A 24,988-nucleotide genomic window follows, 5' to 3' on the forward strand; every position below is an offset into this window, starting at 1 on the left:
AGTAAAACAAGGGAGACTTGAACACGAGTACTGCGATCCTGCAACAGTCGGTCTGATAACGGAGACAGCTCCTACGTGACCCCCAGGTGGGCACATGCAGAGCATGGAGAAGCTGGGCAAAGGGAGGGTTCACATCCTGGGAGGGATGGAGTGGGACAGAGCAAGACTTCATCACACGCCTCAGAACAATGGACAATTTGAAACTTATGAATTATTTCTGGAATTTGCCATTTAATATTTTTGGACCATGGTTGACCACAGGTAACTGAAACCACAGAAAATGAAACTTCAGATAAGGGGACACTACTGTATTGCTTTCTGGCTTAATAAAAAATCCAACCCATCGCCTTCCATGTCCCTGGGGGTTCAAATTAGCTTGCATTCTTCCCCCAAACAGAATACCCAGTTAAGAAAGTGATTTTAAAAAAATAAATATGTTTATTAAAAAAACCTAACCAAGAACAAACCCTGGGACACTGAAAAATCAATGTTTCCTTTGAAAGCCAGCAACAGCCAAGTGTTGGCACACCTGAGAAGTTAGAGGTGCCTCAGTCCAAACATCAGGTCTCAAAAATTCTTCTTCTCAAATGCTCGTACTCAAAACTAACGTTCGACAAGTTGCTGATCTATGTGGACCCTGATTATTAGCATAGACAACTACTGCAGCTGGATGTCTGCCTGCCCCAGGTCCACTACCACAGCCCATAACCACCCCTACAGCCTCAGAAAAGTTACATATCCTCAACACTCCACTTGTAGGCAAGTTCCTCCACCGCCTTCTTGCTGGCAAGCCTGGAAAAGCGCTTCTGTTCAAATCCATTGGACCTGCAATTAAGAGATACTAATCAGCCAGAATCCTGAATTGGACATTTATTTTTGAGAAAAGAGAAAAATTCACAATCTAATGAATAAGTAAGAAAATAAGGCACTCATGTGAAAGTACTTAAGACATCTGCAACACAGTCCAAAGGAGAAAATACATAATTCATCCTCCTATTAGTCCTTGATCAGACCCTTTTCCCAGTCTTTGACAATTGTTTAAAACATTGACCACTCTCTAAAGGCCCAACTCACTCTCTGCTGGTGTCTACATCTTATACTTTACCCATTCAGTACATAAACATTTAGTGAATTCTATTACATACTAGGCACTGTATCATGAAAATGAGTATAACCTAGCACCTGTCCTGATGAACTCGGAGACTAGTGGAGGAAATTGACATTTAAATAAACAATTAAAATAAAAAGCATAAACTATGGTAGAAGTATGCACTGGGTGTCATGGAAACAGAATGGTGATCTTACCGAGCTTAGGAGGAAGAAGAATAGTCAGAAAAGGCTTCAAGGAGGTGGCCCCTAAGCTAAGTCTAAAAGATAGAATTAACCAGAGGGTTGGAGGTGGGCCACAAGTGCTGGGAGGGCATTTCCAGACAGAGCACAGCATGAGCAACAAGAGCAAAGACACAAAAATGAGAAACAGCCTACCACACACAGGGAACCAAAGGCAAACTGGTGTAGCTGGAGCCCAAAGTGTGACAAACGGAGTAGCATGAGACAAAGTTAGAAAGGCAGGCAGAGGCAAAGTCATAATGAACTTTTGTCAGCCACAGTAAAAAGCTTAGATTTCATCTGGTAGAGACAGAGTTAACGCAGGGCATAAACTGCATTTCAAAGAGATCACTCTGGAGAAGATGGGAGGCAGGAAAGTTACCTGCAATGGTCCAGCCAACAGATGATGAAAGCAATGATAAAGAAGAGGGACGGGAAGAGAAGACACAGTAGGACTTAGGGACTGCTCAAGTACATAAACGCAAAGGAGAAAGAGGTACGTTTGACCCCCAGGTTAATCATTTTAGTGACTAGACGAATGAAGCTACTACTAACCAGAATCGAACAAAAGAGCAGGAGCAGGTTTAGAGTAGGAGAAGTCAATGAGTTCAGTTTTGAATATGCTGCATGTTAAGCCTTAAGTAACGTTTCAATAGAGACATATAATGCACAGCTAAGTATCCCTGAATGAGCTGCAAATATGGATAAGGGAATCATGTGCATACAGGTGGTAAATGAAGGTAAGATTCAGCCAGAGAGAGCACTTGGAATGAGAACAGCTAAGGGTTACAGATGGAGCCCTAAGACACATTTAAGGGGTGCACAGAGGAAGAGGAGCTCTTCAAAGTAGCCAAGAAGAAATGATAAAAAGAACCAGGAGTAGGGTGTCATAAAAGCCAATACAAGGGGGAGTTTGAAGGAGTGGACGTCAACTCCCATCTAATACCATGTATCACTCTGTCTTCTTATGTAAACTTCTTGAAAATGCATGTATTCATCGTCTATACTTCCTCACTTTTCATTCACTCCTTAACATAGTAGAACCTGGCTTTTGTTTCACTATGTCACAGAGTTAGCTCTCTTTCGGGTCATCAATAACCTTCCTTATTGCCAAATCCAGTGATTTCTGCCTCTCCACAAATCAGTCACCAAGTCCTGCCATCTCATCTCCTAAACACTTCTCCACTTACTCTTCGTCTCCATTTTTAATACCACTGTCACAGTTCAGACCTCCATCACCTGTAGCCTGACCTACTGCAACAGCCTTGTACCTTATCTCTCTGCTTCCAAACTTGTGCCTTTCATATTCTGCCATAATGATTGGTTCACCTAAAGTGGAAAAATGCTGTTAACCCTTCACTGGCTCCCCTTTGTCTCTAGGATGAAGACCGAGCTCTTCAGAAATGCTTCCAAGGCCTTCTGTGACCAGACCCCACTCACCTTTCCAATCCATCTCAGACAACTTCACTTCACGCTTAATGCCATCAACAATAGCACACCACTTAGGACTTCCCCACCTGGGCCCAGTAACACCATGATGTTCCATAGCCTTATGACTTTGCACATATATAATCCTCTTCCTTAAACAGCCTTCCTTTCCTTCTTATCTGGGCTGGTAACTGACATCCCTTAAACTCATGTGTCACCAACTCTAGGAAATATCGCCTGGCTATACTTTCCCATGGCTGAATTTACTCTTCCTTTGTGCTCCCAAGGCACCTTGAAAATTCTCTATAGTAATACTTATCAAGTAGCAGTGAAATTATTTACTGTTTGTCTTCTCCTCTAGATAGAAAGTGAGTTCCTGGGATCAGGGACTGTCTCTCACAAATTATGAGACCCGGGCACCTAGAACATAGCTGCTTAAAGTTATAACATACATGCTAAGTGTCACTGAACTGATTGGGGTAACAGGCTTCCCTTGTTCCTCAGGCCTTCCCTAAGAGATGAGTGCGGTAAGTAATCGAAAGCTTTAGGAAGGGAAGCTTATTGTGAATGGCACCACCTCCACCCGCAGAAGCATGTGTGGTAGTATAGGGCACCAAGAAAACTACTGCTTTTTGCCTTGGGGAATAAGTACCTAAGAGAATCAACACTAAGATGATTATACAGACCAAGGACACGTGAATAATAAACAAAACCCTAAACAGAATAAAAAAACAAATTGCAAGAGAACTCACAGCTGAGCAGTATAGAATTAGGAGCCCAGGGTTTCTAAATCCAGTTTTAGCAGGCGAGTTGAATGACTCTCAGTTATTAAATTTATCTGGGTCTCAGGTTCTCATTTAAATAATGGGAGTTAGCATAACTAATCTCATGGGTTTTCCAACTCTAACATACTATTGACCTGTTCTAGAAATATTCACTTGCAGTGGGCCAAAAACAAAATTAGAAAAGATGATGAAAGAATGAATAAACACAAAAAAAGCAAGGATGAGAAAGGGAACCAAAAGGAAAGGTTTAGTAGAAAACAAGAATGAGAAGTGGAAGAAAATCATTGGGAGAGATGAAGACAAATTAGACACCAGTAAAAAATTAGGTCAGGGGAAGTTCTAAGTTTTGGGTCCAGAAGTTCAAAAAAAAAAAAGAAAAAAGTAAAAAGAATAAACTGGTTATAGCAGGGAACATCTTTAGGATTGTTGCTACAAAAATATCTACTTCTGGCTACACGGCAAATTAGTATTCTGAAAAATCCCCCTGCTACCAAACACAGAGCCTATATAATAGTGAGCTGCAAACCAAAGTAGTAGGCTAGCCTGAAAGCACAGCCACCCTAAGGATATTTGTCAACACAAGCAACTGGAGCGCCTTGAATTTTGATGACAGCTTGGGGACAGAAGACAATGCCTTAGGCCCATATAAGGTGGAACGGTGTATTCTAGTCAAAGCAGAAGTACTCGAGCAGACTAACCTACGCTCAGATAGCAATTATAAAATCTACACAAAATATAAAAATACATGTATTTGAAGGCATGGGAGAGTGACCAAAAGCAGGCAGAATCAGGATGGCAGTCTAAGTGTGAAAAGAGATTTGTGCTGCTTTTTGCCAGAGGGCACTTTCCAATCTGCACAGCTCATGGAGGCAGAAAGCCACAGGCAAATTGGCTTGAGGTATCAGTGCAAAGTGGGCAGAGCAGCTGGAAATCCTGAAAGGGAGGGAGCCGCAAAAGGGATGAACCCCAAAATCTACACACTAACTGCCCCCAAATTCTTGGCTAACTGCTAAACTGTGCTTGTGCATGGGAAACTCCATTGGGCCTGACGAAAAAGCAACATCTAGAAATTAAAAGAACTGAGCAGAAATTTTTAGCCGCTGCCCACTGCAAAGGAGACAGAGTGTGGAGTTCAAAAACAGCCAAGTCAAATGTCTGTTGGAATAAAAATCAACACACTTCAGAGGAATATAACAGAATTCGAAGTCTCTACAATGTACATTCATAATGTCCAGTATACACTCAAAAAATGACCAGGCATGCAGAAACAGTAAAATGTGATCAAATTCAAGAAAAAGCTATTAATAGAAACCAATCTTCAGGGGACCTAAAATGCTGCATTTAGCAGACAGGACTTCAAAGCACTAATTATAAATATTCTCAAGAAAGAGGAATATGTCTCATGATGAACAGATGGGAAATCTCAACCGAGAAATATAAACTATCAAATGGAAATTCTAGAGGTGAAAATACAATAAACTAGCTTAAATGAAAAATTCATTGTATGGGCCTTATAGATTTGGAGATGGCTGAAGAGTCAATGAATTTGAAAATAGAAATTATCCCATCTTAAGAACAGAGAGAAAAATAATGATAGAAAAATGAACAGAAATTCAGAGATCTATGGGATATCATCAAGTGGAAGAAAATAGTATAATTGGAGAAGAAAGAGTGGTTCAGAAAAAAATAATTGAAGAAAAAATAGCCAAATACTTCCCAAATTTGAAAAACATAAACTGTTGATCCAGAAAGCTCAACAAGCCCAAAGGAGGATACACACAAAGAAAAGCACATCTAGGTGCATCAGAGTCAAAGTGCTAAAACCCTAAAACCCAAAGAAAGACGAGAAGAAAATCTTGAAAGCTGCCAGAAAAAAACAATATATTACAACGTATGTATGTGTATGTGAAGGCGGCGGGTAGCATTTAATAATAAAATAAATGAAGACTGAGGGTTGACTTCTAATCAGAAACAGTGGAGGCCAGAAAATGACGAAACGTCGTTAAGGGCTGGCAAAGCTGCCCTAGAACTCTGGTACTGTCAACCCCGAGTTCTATTATGTGTGACAGTGCAACCTCAGAAGTTCCCCAGGTGAAATCTGAAATGGGCCCCTGTATGCAGAGGGCAAGGAGAACCAAAGGAAAAGGCAGACCGTTCCAGAATGGAGTTTTAATAAGCAAGAGAACTTACAGATGAGGCCTGTCTTGGGCATCAGAACTTAAAAAAAAGTTTATATAGAAGCATTAACTGGGTTCAGTCACATATTCAGTCCAGATGGTCTCAACACCTTACTCTCTCAAGACTAAATCCTTGAATTGGTTGCTAGTATGGGAATAGTCGGAGGGACATACATTCCAAGGACAGGGGAGGGGATAAGGAGCCTCTGATTGTCCAGGTAGAGCTTGTGGGTCAACGGGCAGTCACATCCTCTCGATGACCTCCTCCAACACTATGTCAGTGAAGCCACCTTCAGAAATGAAGGCAAGAAAAAGATCTCTAATTAACAGAACTGTGCCAACGTCAATTTCCTTACTTTGATAATATACTATGATTCTATAAGATATCATTGGGAGAAGCTGGGGGAAGGATATACTATGACACACTGTAATATTTTTTTCAAGTTCTTGTGAGTCCACAATTATTTCAAAATGAACATTTTAAAAAAATAAAAGTGAAACAGGCATTTTCATATCAATAAAAACTGAAAAAATTTGCTGTCACTAGACCTGCGATGAAGGAATATTAAAAGTTCTTTAGGAAAAAAGGAAGAGCACAAGAAATGGTAAATATGTGAGTAAATATTAACAACTATATATTTTTTCTTTTGTTTTCTTAGTTTTTTAAAAAATATGTAACTGTAAACTAAAAATTATAACACTGTATTGTGGGATCTATATTACTTTTTTATGTAATATATATGACAACAATTGCACAAAGAACAGAAGGTAAGTGGAACTATAGTGTTACAAGGTCTTTATGAAATAGTACAATTATAACTCAATAGGCTGTGGTAAGTTAAAGATATATCTTGTGATCCTTAGAGCAAACATCAAAAAAAAATAATTGCTGAGAGGTATAGCTAAAAAGATTATACAGCAATTAAAATTGAATACTAAACTTACACACCTAAAATCCAAAACACTGACAATAGCAAACTTGTATCCACCACTATGAACTCTTTAGCTTCCTGTTATTTAAAGATTTTTGTGATGAGATCAAAGGTAAGGTTAACAAACACATGATTATTCAATATTATATAATGAAGTATGTCAACATTTGGAAGGTCTGAAAAACTCAGCAAAATAGTATTTTCCAAATGACCAGTGCAGTTATAAAATCATGCAGGGTTAAAAGATTCATCCAAAGTAGGAAAAAAAAAAAACAAAAAAAAAACCACCAATGGATTTCAATAAAAAACTATGAAAAGTTTTTTGATATAGTTTTCAGATTCCATATCATCAATAACCTTTAAGAAACTACCACTTGTTGAGTTTTTGTTCAGTATCAAAAAATACAACACACCTTCCTTTTCTAGCTACCTATGTATAAGGCTAAATTTACTTCCTATTCCGCAACTAAAAACACTGCAACAGACTACATGCAGAATCCTGCTATCTACTATTAAGCCAGATACTAATAAGATTTTTAAAAATGTAAATCAATTTTGTTATGAAAGTATAATTAGTTTTCTTTTAAAATATGGTAATTATGCTAAAGTAATGGCTGTATTATGTTTTAATGAATTAATAAATGCTCTTTAAACTTATCAGTTTAATTTCTAATATGGTAAATATTAAGATATAACCCACATAAACAAAAGTTTTTGGGGATCTTCAATAATTTTTAAAGGGGTCTTGAGATCAAGTTTGAGAATCACTATGCTACATGTTAGAACAATGTCCTTCAGAAGGTAAGAGGACATGGGATCCAACATATAAGTGGAGGAACTGACTTTGGATAGGAGCACATATAACTCATCCATGATAACAGACAGGAAGTTAGAGTACGTGGGTGTAGACAAAGGCAGGTGAACAAATAAGGTGGTGGGATCAGTGAGACATTACAAATAATTCACTCCTAAGGCACTGAAGAGATAGTCCAAGGGCTACATTTTAGATACAACAACATATAGAATGCTCCAAACTACCACTCATCACTCACCCCCTCTAAACCTTAAAAAATATCATTAGAAGTGACCAATGTCAAAACCAAAAGGATCACCTGAGTTGTTTGTCCAGAGCTTTTCAAACTTTGAAAAGGGAAAAAGGAGGAAGAGTGTTCTAAGCATGGGAAATGGGATTTGAGAACCTCAGAAATAGAAGCAAGCAAACTGCATATTATTAACCCTGTGATTAGAGTAGAAAATGAAGCAGAGTGTACAGTGATTTACAGTTAGGGAAGGTTAGGGTCAGATGGAAGAGAAACCCAAAGTGTGGGAAATATTAAGGCTTACCTGTCCACTCCATCCCAGCGATATCCAGGCCAGATATTGAATCTGTTGGGAGGAGGTGCTATGCCACTGTAGCGAGGTCTCACTAATGAAAGGAGAGAGAGAAAACAAGTCAGTTATCTATACAATTCAATTCAGAGCTGGATGGCAGTGGGAAAAAAATTTTCATACGGCAATCTCGACTGGGTTAAAGCTAAACTCCCAAATACAAGAAACCTAAGATTGTATGGGAACGCCTGCTGTGCACGTGCCATGTGTGTATGCATCCTCCCCCTACTGACTCTCTTCACGTAAGTCACCTCCACCTGCGACGAGTCCCCAAAGGCTGACCTTTCTTATTCTTGTTCTCCTTGGCCTTATTCTTCCTGATAAAGTTGGCCATGGGGTCCCCCTCTCTTTCTTGTTCTCTCAGCATCCGGTCCAGGTCCTCATCATCAATGTAGCGGGCCAGAGGTTTCTGCATTTCCTTTATTGCGTCCTCCACATTTTGTTGCTGCTGCCGGCTCTGGGCAAGGCTGGGCAGAAAGAACCAAGAGTGTCTGCTATACTGTTTAACATTTTTACACTTACACTAACATGGACCACACTGCTACATTTAGAGAACCTCCTCTTTCTAGCAGCCTACGCCAAATATTGAAAAGGGAAAAATTCCTAGAATACCAACTGGAAGTGTGAAGTCTATCAGTATTTTAGGAGGGAGCTTGAGCACGCTGATTTCCCATTCCTGAAAACAGCTCTCAGGCAGAACATGACTAACCGGTCAGCAGAACAGAAAAATGACTTCCTTCAGTCACCGCAGGCTTGTTTTACCTTTCGGTAGTTCCCTTACCCTTTTCCCCACTGGGCATACAGTTCATCTCTCTCCGAGGCCTTCTCTGCTTTTCTCCTTTGCTCTAAACGTTCCAGTTTCAAATCCCTTTTACGGCCAGACTTATCTCGAAATACAGTTTCAGCATACTGGAATTCAGCTGCGAAAGAAAAATATACTTTTAAAGCTAAACACCAGGTATGAAAATCAGAAATAATATTTTATTTAATATCTGAAATCAACCACCTGGGATTCTGATGCTGATTAGGAACTTTTGCAGCCAGACTACAAGTAGTTTCTACACATATCTAAGTGCATATTGGTGATGATCCTGAAAACTTTAACATTTTTCAAGAAGGAAAAGAACGACTTGGACCGACTGAGAAGTTAAAATACATAAAACCAGAACTGAAACTTGATAGCAATTGAAAGTTTTAAATATCAGTTATAATAAACTACATTTAAAAAGTAAAATAAAAGCTACATGAGCTTCAATTGGTCTCTGCACATTCACATTTTTACCTTCAAATGCCATGGTTTCTTGGTCCCGTTTCTTGAGTTCCTGCTGCTCTCGCTGTATGTCAGTTAACACCAGCCCAGTTTGAGCCCCAGAATACATGTGTGCAGCCTATACAATGGGAAAGGGAGCATCCAACATTAATGAGACAATGCAGCAGCAGGCCAAACAGGTGCACACAGTCAGGTGCATTTTGTCTGATGAACAGCAGTAACCACACCGAAAACTCTAGCTTTATATTCTTATTGTCAGCCACAGGATTCACAGAATAGAAAAGAAATAAAATTGAATTTCATGGAAAATTAATAGTACTATGAAGGTTAAGAGTAAACACTATCTAACAAGATACTAAAGAGAACGCTAAGCAGCTGTATTTCTGATTTTTCAGTGTATAACCTGCACACATGAAGACTCACCCTAGTCACCTCACCAGCTCTAAGCCCTCCAGTAAAGACCCACACTGATAAAATATTCCATTTAGAATACAAACTCAGGCAAACCTAAGATCCTTAAACTGTGGCTATATTTCAGGCTAATGAACAGATATGACCAAATAAAAAATTTTTAATATACTCTTCCTTCTAACAACACAACAAACAGCCCACAAATGAAGTATACAGTATAATTTGATATCTTTAAGCAATATGCTGAATTGGATTAATATTAAATTGTCCACGGACTAAACAGGCACGTAAAATGTCAAGGGGCCCAGTTGAAACATAGATTTCACTTTGTTCACCAAAAGAGAAGAACCCCACTTTCCAGGTTAGGGACAGGCTGTCTAGACCGCCAGGACCATGGGTTACAGAGGAGACTTACCTGAAACATCTGTCCTGTGCACACCGCAGGTTCTACCATTCTGTTCACTAACCAACTCACTGGAGTAAGATTCCTATCCTAGTACTGGTGTTCTTTACAACACAATTACTCACGGTTCATGTGCATTTTCCTTTTGCTAATTCAGGCTTCACCACAGATTTAAAATAAAACAAACAAAACACTGACTTCCCAGGTGATATGATTTCTAAAAGTAGTTTTATATTTTAAGTACCTCTCTTTAAGCTCTGGATAGAGACTTGCAGTCCAATTTATAGTAATAAATTGCTTACACTAAATGCTTCCTTTGTCCCAGGCACTGTGCTAACTCATTTAATTCTCACAATAACCTTATGAAGTATGTACTACTATTACCCACCTTTTACGGATTAAGAAGCTGAAGCTTAGAGATATTATGTGTCTTGCTCAAATTTACAGACAGAAAGTGGAAGAACTAGGATTTAAATATGTGATCTATTTGACATAAGGTTTGTGGTCCTAACTCCACTCTGTAAACTACAGTTCTCAATTTATTCCTAATAAGAAGTTTTTCTAGACTTCCTAAAATGAGATTTGTGGAATTAAGAGGATGTAAAGGCAGAAGCTAGTTAGGAAATCTGGTATTTGGAAGTTCACCTTGAATGGGTCGTAGGCAGTCTTGCCTTCAGAGATAAGGAAAGAGCTCAAGTGGTCCTCTGAACTAGATGTACTATACTACCAAGATCTACTGCAGCCTCCCCGGGCTTGGATCTCTGGTACCAGCATAGAACTAGAAGACAGAAGTCACTCCAAGAGAAGAATATGGCTCCTGAAAATTCCTACCTTCTTTCCCAGAGGCTGAGTCCTTCGAGGTAGAGAGAGATCAGAATCAGAAGATTTGGCCCTCGGTTTCCTCCTTGGTGGGGAGAGGTCAGAGTCAGAGCTCTGGTGTCTAGGTCTATTCCGTGGAGGTGACAGATCTGTATCAGAATCCTGGTGCCCTGAACTTTGTTTATTCCGTGGAGGAGAAAGATCTGAATCAGAAGCTTTCCGGTTGTCCGATGTGTCACTCTGATGTCTTCTAGGTGAAGAGTTTGTATGAAATTTCCTATGGCTGGGTGAAGAGCCTAGAAATTAAAGAATAAAGTCTTTAATCCCCTTGTCAGAATCTAAAAATAGAACTTACCAGGCTAACGTTCAACATTCATTTAGTCCCCCTGTATCACTAACCTAAATACAAGTACAGATGACATGGGAGAAAAGCAAAGTCAGAGACAACTTTTAAAACCAACAGGCAGGACGCAGGGTTCCATTCCCAAGTTACTAGTACAGAGAGCTCAACACACTCATCTGTGTCATACTTACCCACACACAGAATGGGCAAAACAAGCTGCCATCAGATCTCAGTGGTGTGGTAAAAGTTAAAATTAGTATAGATTCTGATGTTCTCAGACGAAAGGATAACAAAGTATTTGAATTTTAAAATTAAAACAGTAACTAGGGACAAAAGATGCAGTAAACAAATTCCACCCCACAGGTCTGAATTATAGACATAAGCATCATAAATTAAACTCCAAAAAAGCAATCTGCCATAATTTCTAGGAAATCTATCTAGAAGCAGAAAAGGAAATAATCCAGAACAGGCAAGAGTTTATGTACACAGATGTTCATTACAGAATTATGAAAGCAAAATTTTAAAATAACCTAAAATATGCAAAATTAGGGAAATGGTTAAGTAAATTTAGGTAATACACCACTAAAAATTACATTAACAAAGAGATGTTTTTATGACATGGGGATGATAGTATTAAGTGAAAACAACAGGAAAGATTATACATGCAATATGCACATACTGCATAAACAGGGCTCAACTACATCAAAAATGAATAGAGAAAAGACTAGAAGAACATTGGCTACCATACTAATAGTGACTGCCTCTGAATGACAGAATTTTTTATGACTTTTTTCCTGCTTCTTTATATATTTCTATACATTCTGTATAAAATTTAAAACGTAGTACTTTTAAATGGGGTGAAGAGAATAAACAAAAATATATATAAAAATTTCCCTGCCATCGTAAATTTTTAACACTCTTCATTCAGCCCAATCTCTCACCATTTCCCTAGTTTTTAAAACTTCTCCAAAGAAACTCCATCCTCATTTCTAAAGACATAAATACCTAATAAAGCAATAAAAGGTCCAAAAGAAAGCACCTAGGGCATAAGTCCCTCTCACGGACAATCAATGCTCACCTTTAGAATCATGCTGTTTACTTCTGACATGGGATTTTGCTTGCTTTTTTCGTGGAGGAGAGAGGTCAGAGTCATATCCATATTTACTGTTCTTCAGGAGTGACAGATGAGAGGGTCCTGGCCCCTTCCAATGTGGAGAAGTTTTTCCAGAGGCTCTTTCTGGGGCTTTACTGCTTTTGGTTTTGGGCAGTGAATGAGGAACATTAGGAGCCAAATCGGGGGAGTCATGCCGGGCCCTCCTGAGCTGCAATGTGTCTAAAGAGCTAAGAGTCCTTCTAGGTTGAGATGTGTCAGGGCAGCTGTTACGGGCCCTTCCGTGGGGAGAGATATCAGAGGAACTGTGATAGGCCCTTCTAGGAGGAGATGGATCTGGTGTGTCATGACGGGTCCTCCTAGGAGATACACCTGAAGAATGACGATGAGGTTTCCTGAGAGGAGAGGGATCTGATGAATCACGATGGGCCCTTCTGGGGGAAGATGGGTCTTCGGAATCATGACAAACCCTCCTAGGAGGGGATGAATCCAGGGTGTCATGACGGACCCTCCTAGGAGGAGAAGGATCTGGGGTGTCGTGACGGGACCTCCTAGGAGGAGAAGGATCTGGGGTATCATGACGGAGCCTCCTAGGAGGAGAAGGATCCGGGGTGTCGTGATGGACCCTCCTAGGAGGAGATGGATCTGGGGTGTCGTGACGGGACCTCCTAGGAGGAGAAGGATCTGGGGTATCATGACGGAGCCTCCTAGGAGGAGAAGGATCCGGGGTGTCGTGACGGACCCTCCTAGGAGATGGATCTGGGGTGTCATGACGGGCCCTCCTGGGAGGAGAAGGATCTGGGGTGTCGTGACGGGCCCTCCTAGGAGGAGAAGGATCTGGGGTGTTGTGACGGGCCCTCCTAGGAGGAGACGGATCTGGGGTGTCGTGACGGAGCCTCCTAGGAGGAGAAGGATCCGGGGTGTCGTGACAGAAATGTCTGTGTGAAGATAGGTCTTCATTGTGGCCTAAACACAAATAACAAAGAGTCAAATGCTGTGTTCACCACTGGTACCCAAAATTTTAGAAAATGCCCTAGCAGGACATCTCAAAACTACTAAAAAAAACCCAAGAGGTCTGCACAAGCTCCTTTGCTAGAACATCTTAAAAATAATCTAGCTTATTGGCCTAATAAGTTATAAATTTGCAAAGCATTTTATATACATTTTCATATTATATTTTGTAAGGTACGCAAAGCAGGTATTTTGTTTTGCAGACATGAAAATAGAGGCTCTAAGGAGCTGAATGGTTTCTTACCTAAAGTCACAGCTACCAGATGAAGAGACAGACTAGAACCCCAGCCTTCTAACTTCCAACTCAATGTTCTTCCCAAACCTTACTTGTGCAGAGTTCCCAGTCAGAGGCTTGATATTTAGCCTAGATAATTTATAGTTTGTACTCACTCTTCTTCAAAAGGCAAACTGACTAAACCTGTACCACAACAAAATGAATGCTGTTAACTATTTCATGTATGTCACTGTGCTCCTTATTAAAGGGGGAGAGATCACCAGGAAAAAAGAAGGATCAGCATTTACTGATCACCTACCGTGTTTCCCTGAAAGTAAGACCTACCCCGAAAATAAGTCCCAGTTAAGATCGTCAGCCAGACGGATGCATTTAGTGCCTTATGACGATGTTCGAGAAGATGACATGACTGTATTTGAATAAATGTATTGTTGTCCATGAAAAATAATTCCCCTGAAAATATGCCCTAATGCGTTTTTGGAGCAAAAATTAATAATAAGACCTGGTTTTATTTTCGAGGAAATACGGTATAAGACCCAGTCTTATTTTCAGGGAAACATGGTATTACATGCCAACGTTTTATATAGATTATCTCATTTAATTCTCACAACAAGCCTAGGAGATAAATATTATCCCCATTCTACAGATAAGAAACTTAATAGAAAGATTAAGCAATTTGCCAAAGTCATACTGCTAATAAGTGATGAAGTGAATATCCAAATCCAGATCGGTCTGACTCCACAGTCCATGTGCAATCTTTAAAAAATACGTAGTTGAGGAAAGAGTTTGAAACTTTAAATTTTCAAAGACATAACAGAAAGAAATGTTTATAGCAATTCAAGACATTTCCAAAATCCAGTTTCTCCTCTCCGTTTCTTGTCATTGAGCTCCATGGCCCAAATACAAATAAAAGATGGGGAGGACCAATGGACACTTGTTAAATGGATGAATTAAACCAAGTCAACTCCTTTACTTTGAGGGATAGGCCTATCCGATTGGAATCCACCCCTCAGAGAAAAGTACTGATATCTGTGGGGGCCGTGACAGTAAATCTAATCCATAAGGTTGATAAATTCCATGATATTTATTAAAAAGGAAGTAAGGGTCAGAGGTCAGTGAGGATATTTCCAGTAAGAAATGAGGATGAGGTAGTGAGAATGCAACAAAACAAAAAGAACTATTAGTGAGTGAGTGTGAGTGTGTGTGTGTATGTGTGACTTCTTACAGATATGGAAACCAAAAGATTATCTCTGAAAAAAGGATGATGGAAAAGACTGAAACACAACTACAGAATAAGGCAGAAAATAATAATTAAGAGTAAAACAGTCTAACCACTATGCTATACACCTGAAACTAATGTAACATTGACTGTCAACTGTAATTGAAAAATTTTTTTTAAATTTTAAGTAAAACAGGATTCTGATAAAATACTAATAGTCTTAATTCATAAAACAAAAATAATACATTTAAAATTAACTGAGAAAATTAACCTACAGCCCATTGCCATTTTTGCTATGCACTTTTTCCTAATCATAACTGCAGGATAATTAACCTAAAGGCACAGAGTATAACACAGAGAGAATAAATCTTGTTTAGGAGTTAACCCTTCAACACTCCATCGTGAAAAAGGAATGAGCAGCAAGGGTAAACTGAAATTAAACAACTATCAAGCACCAAGCAAGACCCTTGTTTGTGAAGGAGTGAAGACGGATGGTAAAAATCCAGCACACTTCCCCTGGCTACTCAGAGCCCAACTGACTGCTGGGACGAGGGCTGTGACCCCCTGTGACTAAGTATTTCTTAATCTGTGTCCCTTAGTAAGTAGACCTATCTACCAAGTTTTTGGGAAAGGGAAATGACTGCTAAGACGCAAGTGATGATTTACCAGAGGAGTAGCCTGCAAGAATCAAATACCTTTTAACAATTCAACAAATATTTATTAATACCGTATTTCCCCGAAAATGAGGCCTAGCTGGCAATCAGCTCTAATGCATCTTTTGGAGCAAAAATTAATATAAGACCCGGTCTTACTTTACTATAATTAAGACCGGGTCTTATATAATATAATATAATACAATACCCGGTCTTATATAACATAAGACCGGGTCTAACATAAGACCAGGTCTTATATTAATTTTTGCTCCAAAAGACGCATTAGAACTGATTGTCTGGCTAGGTCTTATTTTCAGGGAAACACGGTAGTACCTCCTTGTGCTAGGCCAGGGGAATACCAAGGCAAATAAGACGAGGTCTCGTCTCTGCTCAGACATAACAAATACCTTTTATCCAACTCAAGAACTCAAACGATTTTTAAAAATAGGTCGTCAAATTATTAGCCTTAGGAAGAGAGTATAGAATAGGCAAGTGGAGAATAATGCACCGTAAATACCAATATTTAAGGGCAGAACACATAAAGATTTACTAACACAAATACAAAGGTCCTTGACCCATACATGAGTGGCTTCATTCTGAGAGAGGACAGAAGTTGCTCAAGTCTCCAAACTCTTGCTCACATGCTTGTTAACTCCTCCAAAGTCCTGCCTATGCACTAAGTCCTCACCTATTCCGGGTCCTGAAAGGCTCCCAAATGAGTCACTTCCTGACCTCAGTAACCCTAACACCAAAACATAAGAGAAAGTAGGATACCTTCGGTTCCCACATCTTACTACCTCTGAAGAAGTTCTGAATTCGATTTCACAAAATATTTTTCAGGATCAATGACACACTACAACAAATTATGCATTCCTCTTTTTAAAAAAGTGTTAAAAAAAAAAAAAAGGCTTCCCCTATAAATAGGAAATTTAGATCCATCTATTGCTGTAACTCACCTCCCAAAAGCTTCCATTTGGCACTGGAACGAAAGGTTTCCATCTGCTTTACCTCTTCTGGTCGCTCATCCACAAATTCAGCCACCTGTGGGAATGAGGACACTGTGTTGAGGAAACCTACGGAAGCCAGCCAAGGAGTACTGCTGTCTCAAGAACCTGAAGCTATGACCATTCCCATTCCTGACATACATGGCACACACAGCCCCACAACAGCCATGAAGAAACATGTAGTGGTCCTCAGTTATATTTGCTCCATGAATATCTGATTGTCGCTGGATGGTTTAATTCTGGATCTTTCCCTAACTGATTTCGCTCCAAAAGTTAATCTTTCATTACAAACCTTTTTATTAACCTGCCAGGTACACAACTGCCACTTGTAAGATAAAAGCTAAATTCCTTTTACCTTTTTCTTTTTACCTCTTTATTTTTCTTATATTGCATTCAGAATGAAAACACAGGCAGTATCCCAGTCATGTCTATCATTCATCAATGATAAGGAACCTTCGGGTTCCTTATAAAACCTTTCTTGTGGTAGGTAGTCACAATGATAGGTATTCTTGAATCCAACCAAAAGAAGTCATTAAGATGTACACAGAATCACAGAATCTTTAAGCGAGAAAACCACATTTCATATCATTCAAACTCTCAAACCACTGTGGAATCTTCTCCATACTACCCTTGATAAATGGTCACCCAGCCACTCCCTGTCGGGGAATCAATTCACTGACAGGGAACTCATTATGTTACAAGGCAGTCCACTGCATTTTTTGGGCAGTGCTAGAAAGTTCCTGGTTTTATGAGACCCGTGTCTACCTTCCTATAACTTCTTCCCATTGACCTCTGATGCAACTCATCCTCTTTCCACAAGACAGACTTTCAGAGATGGCTGGCATAACAAATTCTAGTTACAGAGTAGCAACTAAGCATAAGGTCCTGTGTTTTGGACCTTACTATCTCACTCAGTCCTCGTAACAGCCCTGCAAAGAGGTTCCACACTATTAAAGAACAAACTACGAGTAAGAGAAGGTAAGTAACTTTCTCAGTGTCACAAGCAAATGACAGAACTGGAATTCAAACCTATGGCGTTATTCCTGTCTACGTCTTCTCTTCTCCCAAGATCCTACCATCAGTTCTCACATAACCTAGTTTTGAGATCTCTCACTCGGCAATAAAAGCACAGACTTTCAAGCAAGCATGAAAGCTTGCTTTCAAGCATGAACTGAGATCTAAATCCCCAGCTCTGCAAGGTAGTCTTTGTACAACCTTTGGCAAATTATTCTCTCTAAGCCTCAATTTCCTCACTTGTAAAAGTAGGTTTCAAAGGATTACTAGGAGGACTCAATGAAATAGACTGTGTAAGCTTAGCAGTGCTTGCTTGGTACATGATAAATGCTCAATAAATTATACCTATTATCCTTGTGCTGCCACTGCTTTTGTGGTTGTCCTCGTTATTTTGCCATTATTACTGGTGGTGATGATGGTCTTGTAGTAACGAAAATGAATTCAATAACCAAGATCTGTTCTACCCAGTGTAGAGAGCAGTGGGGCTAAAGCCTTTCTTGTTTAGATTTTGGGGCAATTACAGGAGCAAAAGACAACATTACAAATAAAAATTAATAGACCACTATATAAAAATTTAAATTTTTAAAGGTCAAAACTATTATAAATGAAAAGGCACATGACAAAATATACCTATGACATGCAAGACAGATAATATATTCTTATATAAATATGAATTAAATCAACAAAAAAATTAAAATTCCCAATTTTTAAAAAATGGACAATACCAAGAAATTCATGAAATATAAATGCCCAACAAACATATGAAAAATTATTCATTTTACTATTTTTTGAAGAAACTAAATACCACTGTTCACCTGCCAAATTGGCATAGGTTTGCCATAGTTTTTGCTATTATTAATAATGTCCTAGTATTGATGAAGAAATGGAAAAACTGGCATTCTTATACACTTCTAGTGGGAGTATAAATTGGCACCACCTTTTGGAAAGCAGTATGGGACTACAACTCAAAAGGACCATAATTTAACTTCATGGGAATAAAGCAATAGATTCCTACACTGACTTATGTACAAGATGTTTATCAAAGCATTATAATATTTTAAGACAGGAAACAACCCATATGTCCAGTAACAGGACATGTTAAATATTATGCATACTGAACTATGCAACCATTAAAAAATCATACTCTCAAAGAATATTTAAAGTCTTACTAAAGTATTTACAACATATTATTAAGTGAAAGAGCAGACTTAAAAAACCATGTGTACAGTATAATCTCAATTATATTTGAAAAAATAAATAAAAGTATGTATAATCTATGAATTGAAGAGACATGCATCCAAATGTCAGCAGTTGTTATCACTGGACGGTTATATTCTTTTTAAAACTTTAAACTTTTGTATAATTCCCAGATATTCTATAATAAATATGTACTGTTTTTATAAAATAAAAACAAATGTTGTAAACATTAATTAGGTTTAAGTGATTGATTCTGACTGAAACTAACTGGTTCCTTATCATCACTATTTTCCTCATAATTACTAACAAACCATCTTTTAAATAATCTATTGTAGAATATGCTGGGATTAACATTAAATATACTTATCTGGAATTCGTCTTTACAACTTTTACCACAACACAGTCTATCAACAGCTCTCTTTTTCACCTGTTTCCCGGTTATTCTGAGCAAAGGTTTCATGACTTTCAAATAACCAATGCTAGGTTATTTGCCTACGCTTTTGCCCACCTGGCTCTTATCCTTCAAAACTCATTTCACATATTTACATCCTTCATGGAATTTCCCAATGGAATAAAAAGTGTGCTACTTCCCAGTCGCTCTAACAGCAGTTGGTACATATGTGAAATATAGCTCCAACATTTATCACACTGCTGAAATTACTTGAAACTCAGTCTCCCGTTTTAGGGTATGCCCTCTAAGTACAGACACTGTGTTCTATTAATCTACATATCTCCAGTATTTAGACAAGAGTACACAAATTTTAAAGCTTGGTTAAATCAATGAATAAAAGGAACAAAGAAAAGGTTTTCTATAACTGAACCTGAACTTTGTTTTTAAGACAAATTCCAACCAATTGAACCTGGCTAATTCTAATCATGGCTCTGATACCAGATATTGAGGAGTCCCGCCTCTTTCTCTCTGATTAGTTCTCATTTCTAGGCTGATAGAGCCCTCCATAAACAAAGAAGACAGTGTACAGGCATCATCAAAGACTATTTTAAAATAGCTCTTTGGAAAGTGTCACCTCTTCTCTGTCGTCAACTTTCCCTCTTATAAATCTACCCTGAACTGGCACTGAAGAGTGAGAGCTTGAATTTCAAAGTCCTCACAGCCTCAAAAGATACATACCACAGGCAAATCTCCATCATCTTCCTCTTCCTCTTTTTCTGGTTTAGTGGTGGAAATAGATGTCCAGCTCACATCATCATCCACAATCCGCATTCTAAATGTGAGAATTAAAAAGATCAAAAAGGAAGAAACATTCTTGGGTAACAGCCTATGAACACTTACATACTGTTTCCAGGATAAAGCTCAAAATCCTACAAGATCCTGCATGGTCCTGTCTTTGCCTTACATGGTCAACTTCATCTGCCACTGCCTCCTCAGTTCACTACCTCACTGGTCATCTTTTGGTGCCTGGAATGAGCCAAATTCCTTCCCACATCAGTTTTCACAAACTCAGTTCCTTCCCTCTGCCTGCCCCACTCTTCTCATTCCTTACTGGGAAACTCTTACTCATTCTTAAGATCCCAGCATATACATAACCTCCTTGAGCACATACTTCCTGACTACTCTCTCTTAATTGTCCCACTGAGAACCTGTTACCCATTCTTGGAATACTTTCATTGCATTTATCACAAAGGAAATAAATCAATTTGTTGCCTAATTAGTTGTTTAAAGCCTACATCTCCATTAAACTTTAAGTTCCATCACAAAAGGAACTATGACATTCTCATTTAAAGTGGTATCCTCAACATCCTGCAGTAACTGGCGTAAGAAATATTCAAAAGATGTCTGTTACACAGATAAACTATGGATGAGTCTCAAATAATAACCATGACTATCATGATGTGAACAGTTACTATCTAAAAAGCCAAGATCATTCACTTTATACATCTCTAAACACAACAATAACCATTTAATATAAGTGACACCACTCAGTATTACTCTCATTTTAAAAGGAAACCGAGGCTTAGAAAGATGAAATATCTTGCCCAAAGCCACACAACACAGCCCATAAAGTGGCACAACTAGGACTCAAACTCTGAGTGTTTGATCAGTGTTCCTCCAAAGCTCAAGCTATTTTCACTACATGGTACTATTACTGCTTCCAAAGAATCCACACAAGTCAGAGGGGCAATAAGACAAAAGGCAAGAACACAGCGAGAACCAAACCAGAAAAGGAAGTAAATGAGTTCTTTGGGACTGTTTGACTTTACTGGGTATAATAGCTTCCCAGTGCAAACTGGGTGGCTTAAAACAACAGAAACGTATTCTCTCACAGTTCTGGAGGCTCAAAGTCTGAAATCAAGATATCCGCAAGGCAATGCCCACTGGGCTCTTGGAGAGGATCTTGCCTTGACTCTTCCAACTTCTGGTAGCCGCATACCTCGGCTAGTGGCAGCCAGTCCAATCTCAGCCTCCATCTTCACACGGTAATTCTCCTATGCCTGTTTCTGTGTCCAAGTTTCCCTCTTCTTAAAAGGACACCAGTCATACTGGATTTAGTGCCAGTCCTAATCCACTATGACCTCATCTTAACTAATTACATCTGCACATTTTTAAAATTAAATTTCCAAATGATGTCACATTCTGAGGTTCTGGGTGGGCATGAACTGGGAGGGAGGAGTACTATTCAATCCCGTAGTGGGTCACGAAAACTTCTCCATTTGAAAAATGGGGACAATAACAATACCTACGTCATGGTAGTATTGTGAAGCTTAAAAAAACTTACATTTGTCTAAAGTGCTTATAACAGTGCCTGACACATGACAAGAAGTGTATGTTAGTTGGTATTGTTAGTATTATTGAGAGTAACAGGAAGTGAGTATCCTCGTAGGTCTCTGACTCAGGACCAGAGTCCTTGGGATTGGAGAGCCCCCACAGACAGGTTCTGGGTCCTAAATACCCAAGCACAGAAGCTCTGAATTAGCTCCACCATTATTCTCAGGGCACAACATTCATTCTGCGCGGGAGAGGACGAAAGGCTACAAAGGCGGGAAAAGTGATGAAAGTTACAGCCTGGTTTGAACACATCGAAGACCCGGCCCAGGAGCGCGAGAAGCGACCTGCGCCGAGTCTGAGCCCCAGGAAGGCTCCCACTCGCCAAGAGAGCAGCGAGGCCGAACGGGCGTGGATAAGAGGAAGAGCGGGGGACCCAGGGCGCAGTTGGGACGGTGAGGGACGGCGAGCCGCCGCGGACCCCGCCCCCGCCAGGACCAACTCACCCCTTGCCGCCAGCCCCGCCAGGCTTCGGTCGCTTTTTGCGACGCTTGCGACCGGACTCGGAGCCCCCGTGGACGCCGGCATCTGCCCCCGATAAGTAGCGCTTCAGATACTCGGCCTTGGAGAGCGGCGGAGCTGCCGCCATGGCGGCAGCGAGAGCGGGACGACGGCTCGGCGCTGGGGACAAAATTCTGAAACGCAAAACGGACGGCGGCAGGGAGGTGGAGCCAGGACCGGAAGTGGCGGAGTGCTTTTGGAACGGCGGGAGCTGACAGATGAGAGCTTTCGCAGGTCTATCAGCACAGTGCACAGAATAGGTCCTGAGTCCATTCTACATCCTTCTGAGGGCGCAACCACGTTTCTGCTGTTTGTCCGTCCATCTGCTCATTCAACAGACTATGCAGCAAGCGCTGTTGTAGCCATGAGCCTACAACCACGACCCTAGCAAAATCTCCGCCCCCAGCACCTTCAGGAGGCCCATAATGTAGTGGTTAAAACATAGGCTCTGGAGTTGCAGTGTATCTAAGTTTGAGTTCTGGTTCCGTAACTTCCTAGCTCTACGACTTTGGACAAGTTATTTAACAAATTGGAGATGACAATAGCACCTAACTCGATTGCGACGACTGAGATATTACTGTGTAAAGAACAGTATCTGGCACATAGTATTGTTATAATATTTTTATTGGTGTACGTTTAGGTGGGGAGGAATCTGCCCTAATAGGCTTCCAAGTACCATTCAAGAGAGGAAGTCAGGAATTCTAAACCAAACACAATTAACTATGAAAAATGTGGAAGCTTCTAACTTCCCCCACATTTGGTATGATTGATAGTCCCTAGCTATCTCTTGCATAGAACTTTCCCAATGAAAAGGACGCGGGTCTATTTTCAGCATAGCAGAAGAGGGAAGCTAGAGATTGAATTCTACTACTTCAGTTTTTGGGGAAAAGACTTTTCTTCTTGTGGACATTAAGAGCTTTACTTGAATTATCTTTTAACCCTCATAATCCTCAGTTTTATTATCCTTATTTTACAGATGAGAAAACTGAAGCTTGAAGAGGTTAAGGAAGTTGCCCAGCTTCACCAGCCAGAACATGACTGACCCTTGGGAGCAGAGACTACTAGCAAAGTGGGGTGCAAGAGGTAATCCAAATTTTTGAAATAAAATATTAGGTATTGTCTTTTTATCTCATCGTGTAGAAGTTAAATTTTTCTCACTTTCTTAAAGTATATTGGTCAAGAAGGTATTGTTATACTTTATAAATACATATATCTTGGGATACATGTTCAAAAACACACAGCAAAACAGGTTTGGAGATCACTGCCCTGAAGCATGAACTTTTAACCACTGGGCTACACTGAGTGGTCACAGCACAGGTCTAGAAAAAATAGCTGGCTGGTTCTCTGAGGCCTGGTGAGGTGACACAGAGGGCTTCACTAGCTGGAGGGCCCCATAGGTACCCCATACACATCCTGTCATGGCTGTTAGTCCACTTCAGTGTATCTCAAACAACTCCACAGCCTCCGCCCTGTCAGCAGACACTTGGCAAGTCTCCCATTTCTGCTGCAGTGAACATTAGCAGTATACAAGTCCTCTCAGCCCATTTGTCTTCAGTTCCACTGCTACTCAGTACCCAACCTTAGCCAGACCAAACCCAAGCTTATATCCCAAACTTCACGTTTACTTCACAGTTAAGCAGGACTGCCCTCCCTCTGTAGTTGCATCTAATAAAGCAAATGCAGTAATTATGGACTTGACCTCAACATGCTTAGAGTTCAGGTTTCTGCCTGGCCTGGGTTTGAAGCCTGCCTCTTAAGTTTACTTCCTTCTGGAAGTTACCTAACTTCCCTACCTGTAAAATGGGAATAATTTTATTTATAGCTACTTTTTCCCAGAAAGGGTTTAAAGCCGAAACAGACACTTTAGAATTTCTGTTATGAGAGAAAACTACATCTAAAAGCACTTCACAATTATTAACTCACGAATCCTCACAAAACCCCTACAAAGTAGATGTCTTTATATCCCCATTTTACAGACCAGGAAACTGAAGCATCAGAGGTGCCTGTACTAAAGGGCTTCCTAAATTCTGAAGTGACTACACAGAACCAGCACGGGTTATTTTCTTATTTGAAAACACTGTCATTTTTCTGTAAAGAATAGAAGTGTGCATTCTTTAAGAATAAAGCCAAATGTCTTAAACACCACTGCCCTAAATTTAAGGAGAGGTACTATTTCCTGCAAGGTGCAACAGGCAACTGGTATATCGAGGTATACAAAGGAAACAAACCGACAGTTATAACAAGTCTTACCGAACCCATTAACACTTCAGCTAGCAGTCACTTGCCCTTCATACTTATTCCGTATTCATCTCATCACAAGAGATGTACACTTAATACCTGTGTGTTATTCTAACGGCTAAATATGGCTGTATTTAACATGCTTGAAATACGAAGTAGAAGTGCCCTTGCAAAGGAACTCCTTTTAATATAATCACAAAGCTTTCCACTTAAAATGTATCCTCATGGTTGTGAGACTAAATCTACATGTTCTTGGGCTGGCACTTTGATATTTCACCTCTCCTGGCCTTAGAGCAGGACCCTTCCCATACCTTGTTACCTCCATGTTACCTCCAGTGCCCTAACAAGACGCAATCCAAGATGGAAGATTTATTAAGAATCTGCTGAGGACTACCATGGAGCAGATTTTATTAACCATATGCTGTATGCTAGAGGCTGTGAGGTAAGATGCAGTCAGATGTAAGCGCCCATCCCATCAGGCTGTATGAAGTGAGACTTAGTTGAGTATAAAACTGGAGGCTGCAAGCCTTGGCCCTATCAGAACAAAGTACCTCGGCTGGGTTATCCCAGTCTTTGCGGGTTCAGAAACTCAGGTTTCTGAAACTCATTTCCCAATAACTGGTTGGAGTCTGCCTCACACCAGTCCAACTCACAAGGCTCAGTACTAAACCAGAGTGCCATTTTTTTCCTTCACAAAGGGAGATGAACCTGACACTGGGACCCAACTTCCAAGCACAGTC

At 39.9% G+C, this 24,988-nt stretch overlaps 1 protein-coding gene across 1 annotated transcript; it reads right to left on the bottom strand.

Moving 5' to 3' along the window:
* Positions 1 to 418: 418 nt before the first annotated feature.
* BUD13 (BUD13 homolog) lies at positions 419 to 22,118 on the bottom strand. The gene is made up of 10 exons (XM_033121861.1): positions 21,956 to 22,118; positions 19,857 to 19,950; positions 16,469 to 16,553; positions 12,365 to 13,363; positions 10,956 to 11,239; positions 9,323 to 9,428; positions 8,822 to 8,960; positions 8,323 to 8,507; positions 7,996 to 8,077; positions 419 to 825 (listed from the first exon to the last, which is right to left on the bottom strand). Exons 1-10 carry the CDS (start codon positions 22,096 to 22,098, stop codon positions 732 to 734), a joined length of 2,211 nt encoding a protein of 736 aa, XP_032977752.1. The 5' UTR covers positions 22,099 to 22,118; the 3' UTR covers positions 419 to 731.
* Between the last annotated feature and the right edge of the window lie 2,870 nt (positions 22,119 to 24,988).

This window comes from Rhinolophus ferrumequinum, chromosome 11, assembly GCF_004115265.2.
Source record: "Rhinolophus ferrumequinum isolate MPI-CBG mRhiFer1 chromosome 11, mRhiFer1_v1.p, whole genome shotgun sequence".
NCBI lineage: Eukaryota > Metazoa > Chordata > Mammalia > Chiroptera > Rhinolophidae > Rhinolophus > Rhinolophus ferrumequinum.

Coding starts and splice junctions, on each gene's coding strand:
- BUD13 (XM_033121861.1), bottom strand. CDS start 22,098: ATGGCGGCAGCTCCGCCGCTCTCCAAGGCCGAGTATCTGAAGCGCTAC. Junction 8,508..8,821: donor TATGCCCAGTGGGGAAAAGG/GTAAGGGAACTA, acceptor CTTTCTGCCCAG/CCTTGCCCAGAGCCGGCAGC. Junction 826..7,995: donor CGCTGGGATGGAGTGGACAG/GTAAGCCTTAAT, acceptor TCTTAATTGCAG/GTCCAATGGATTTGAACAGA.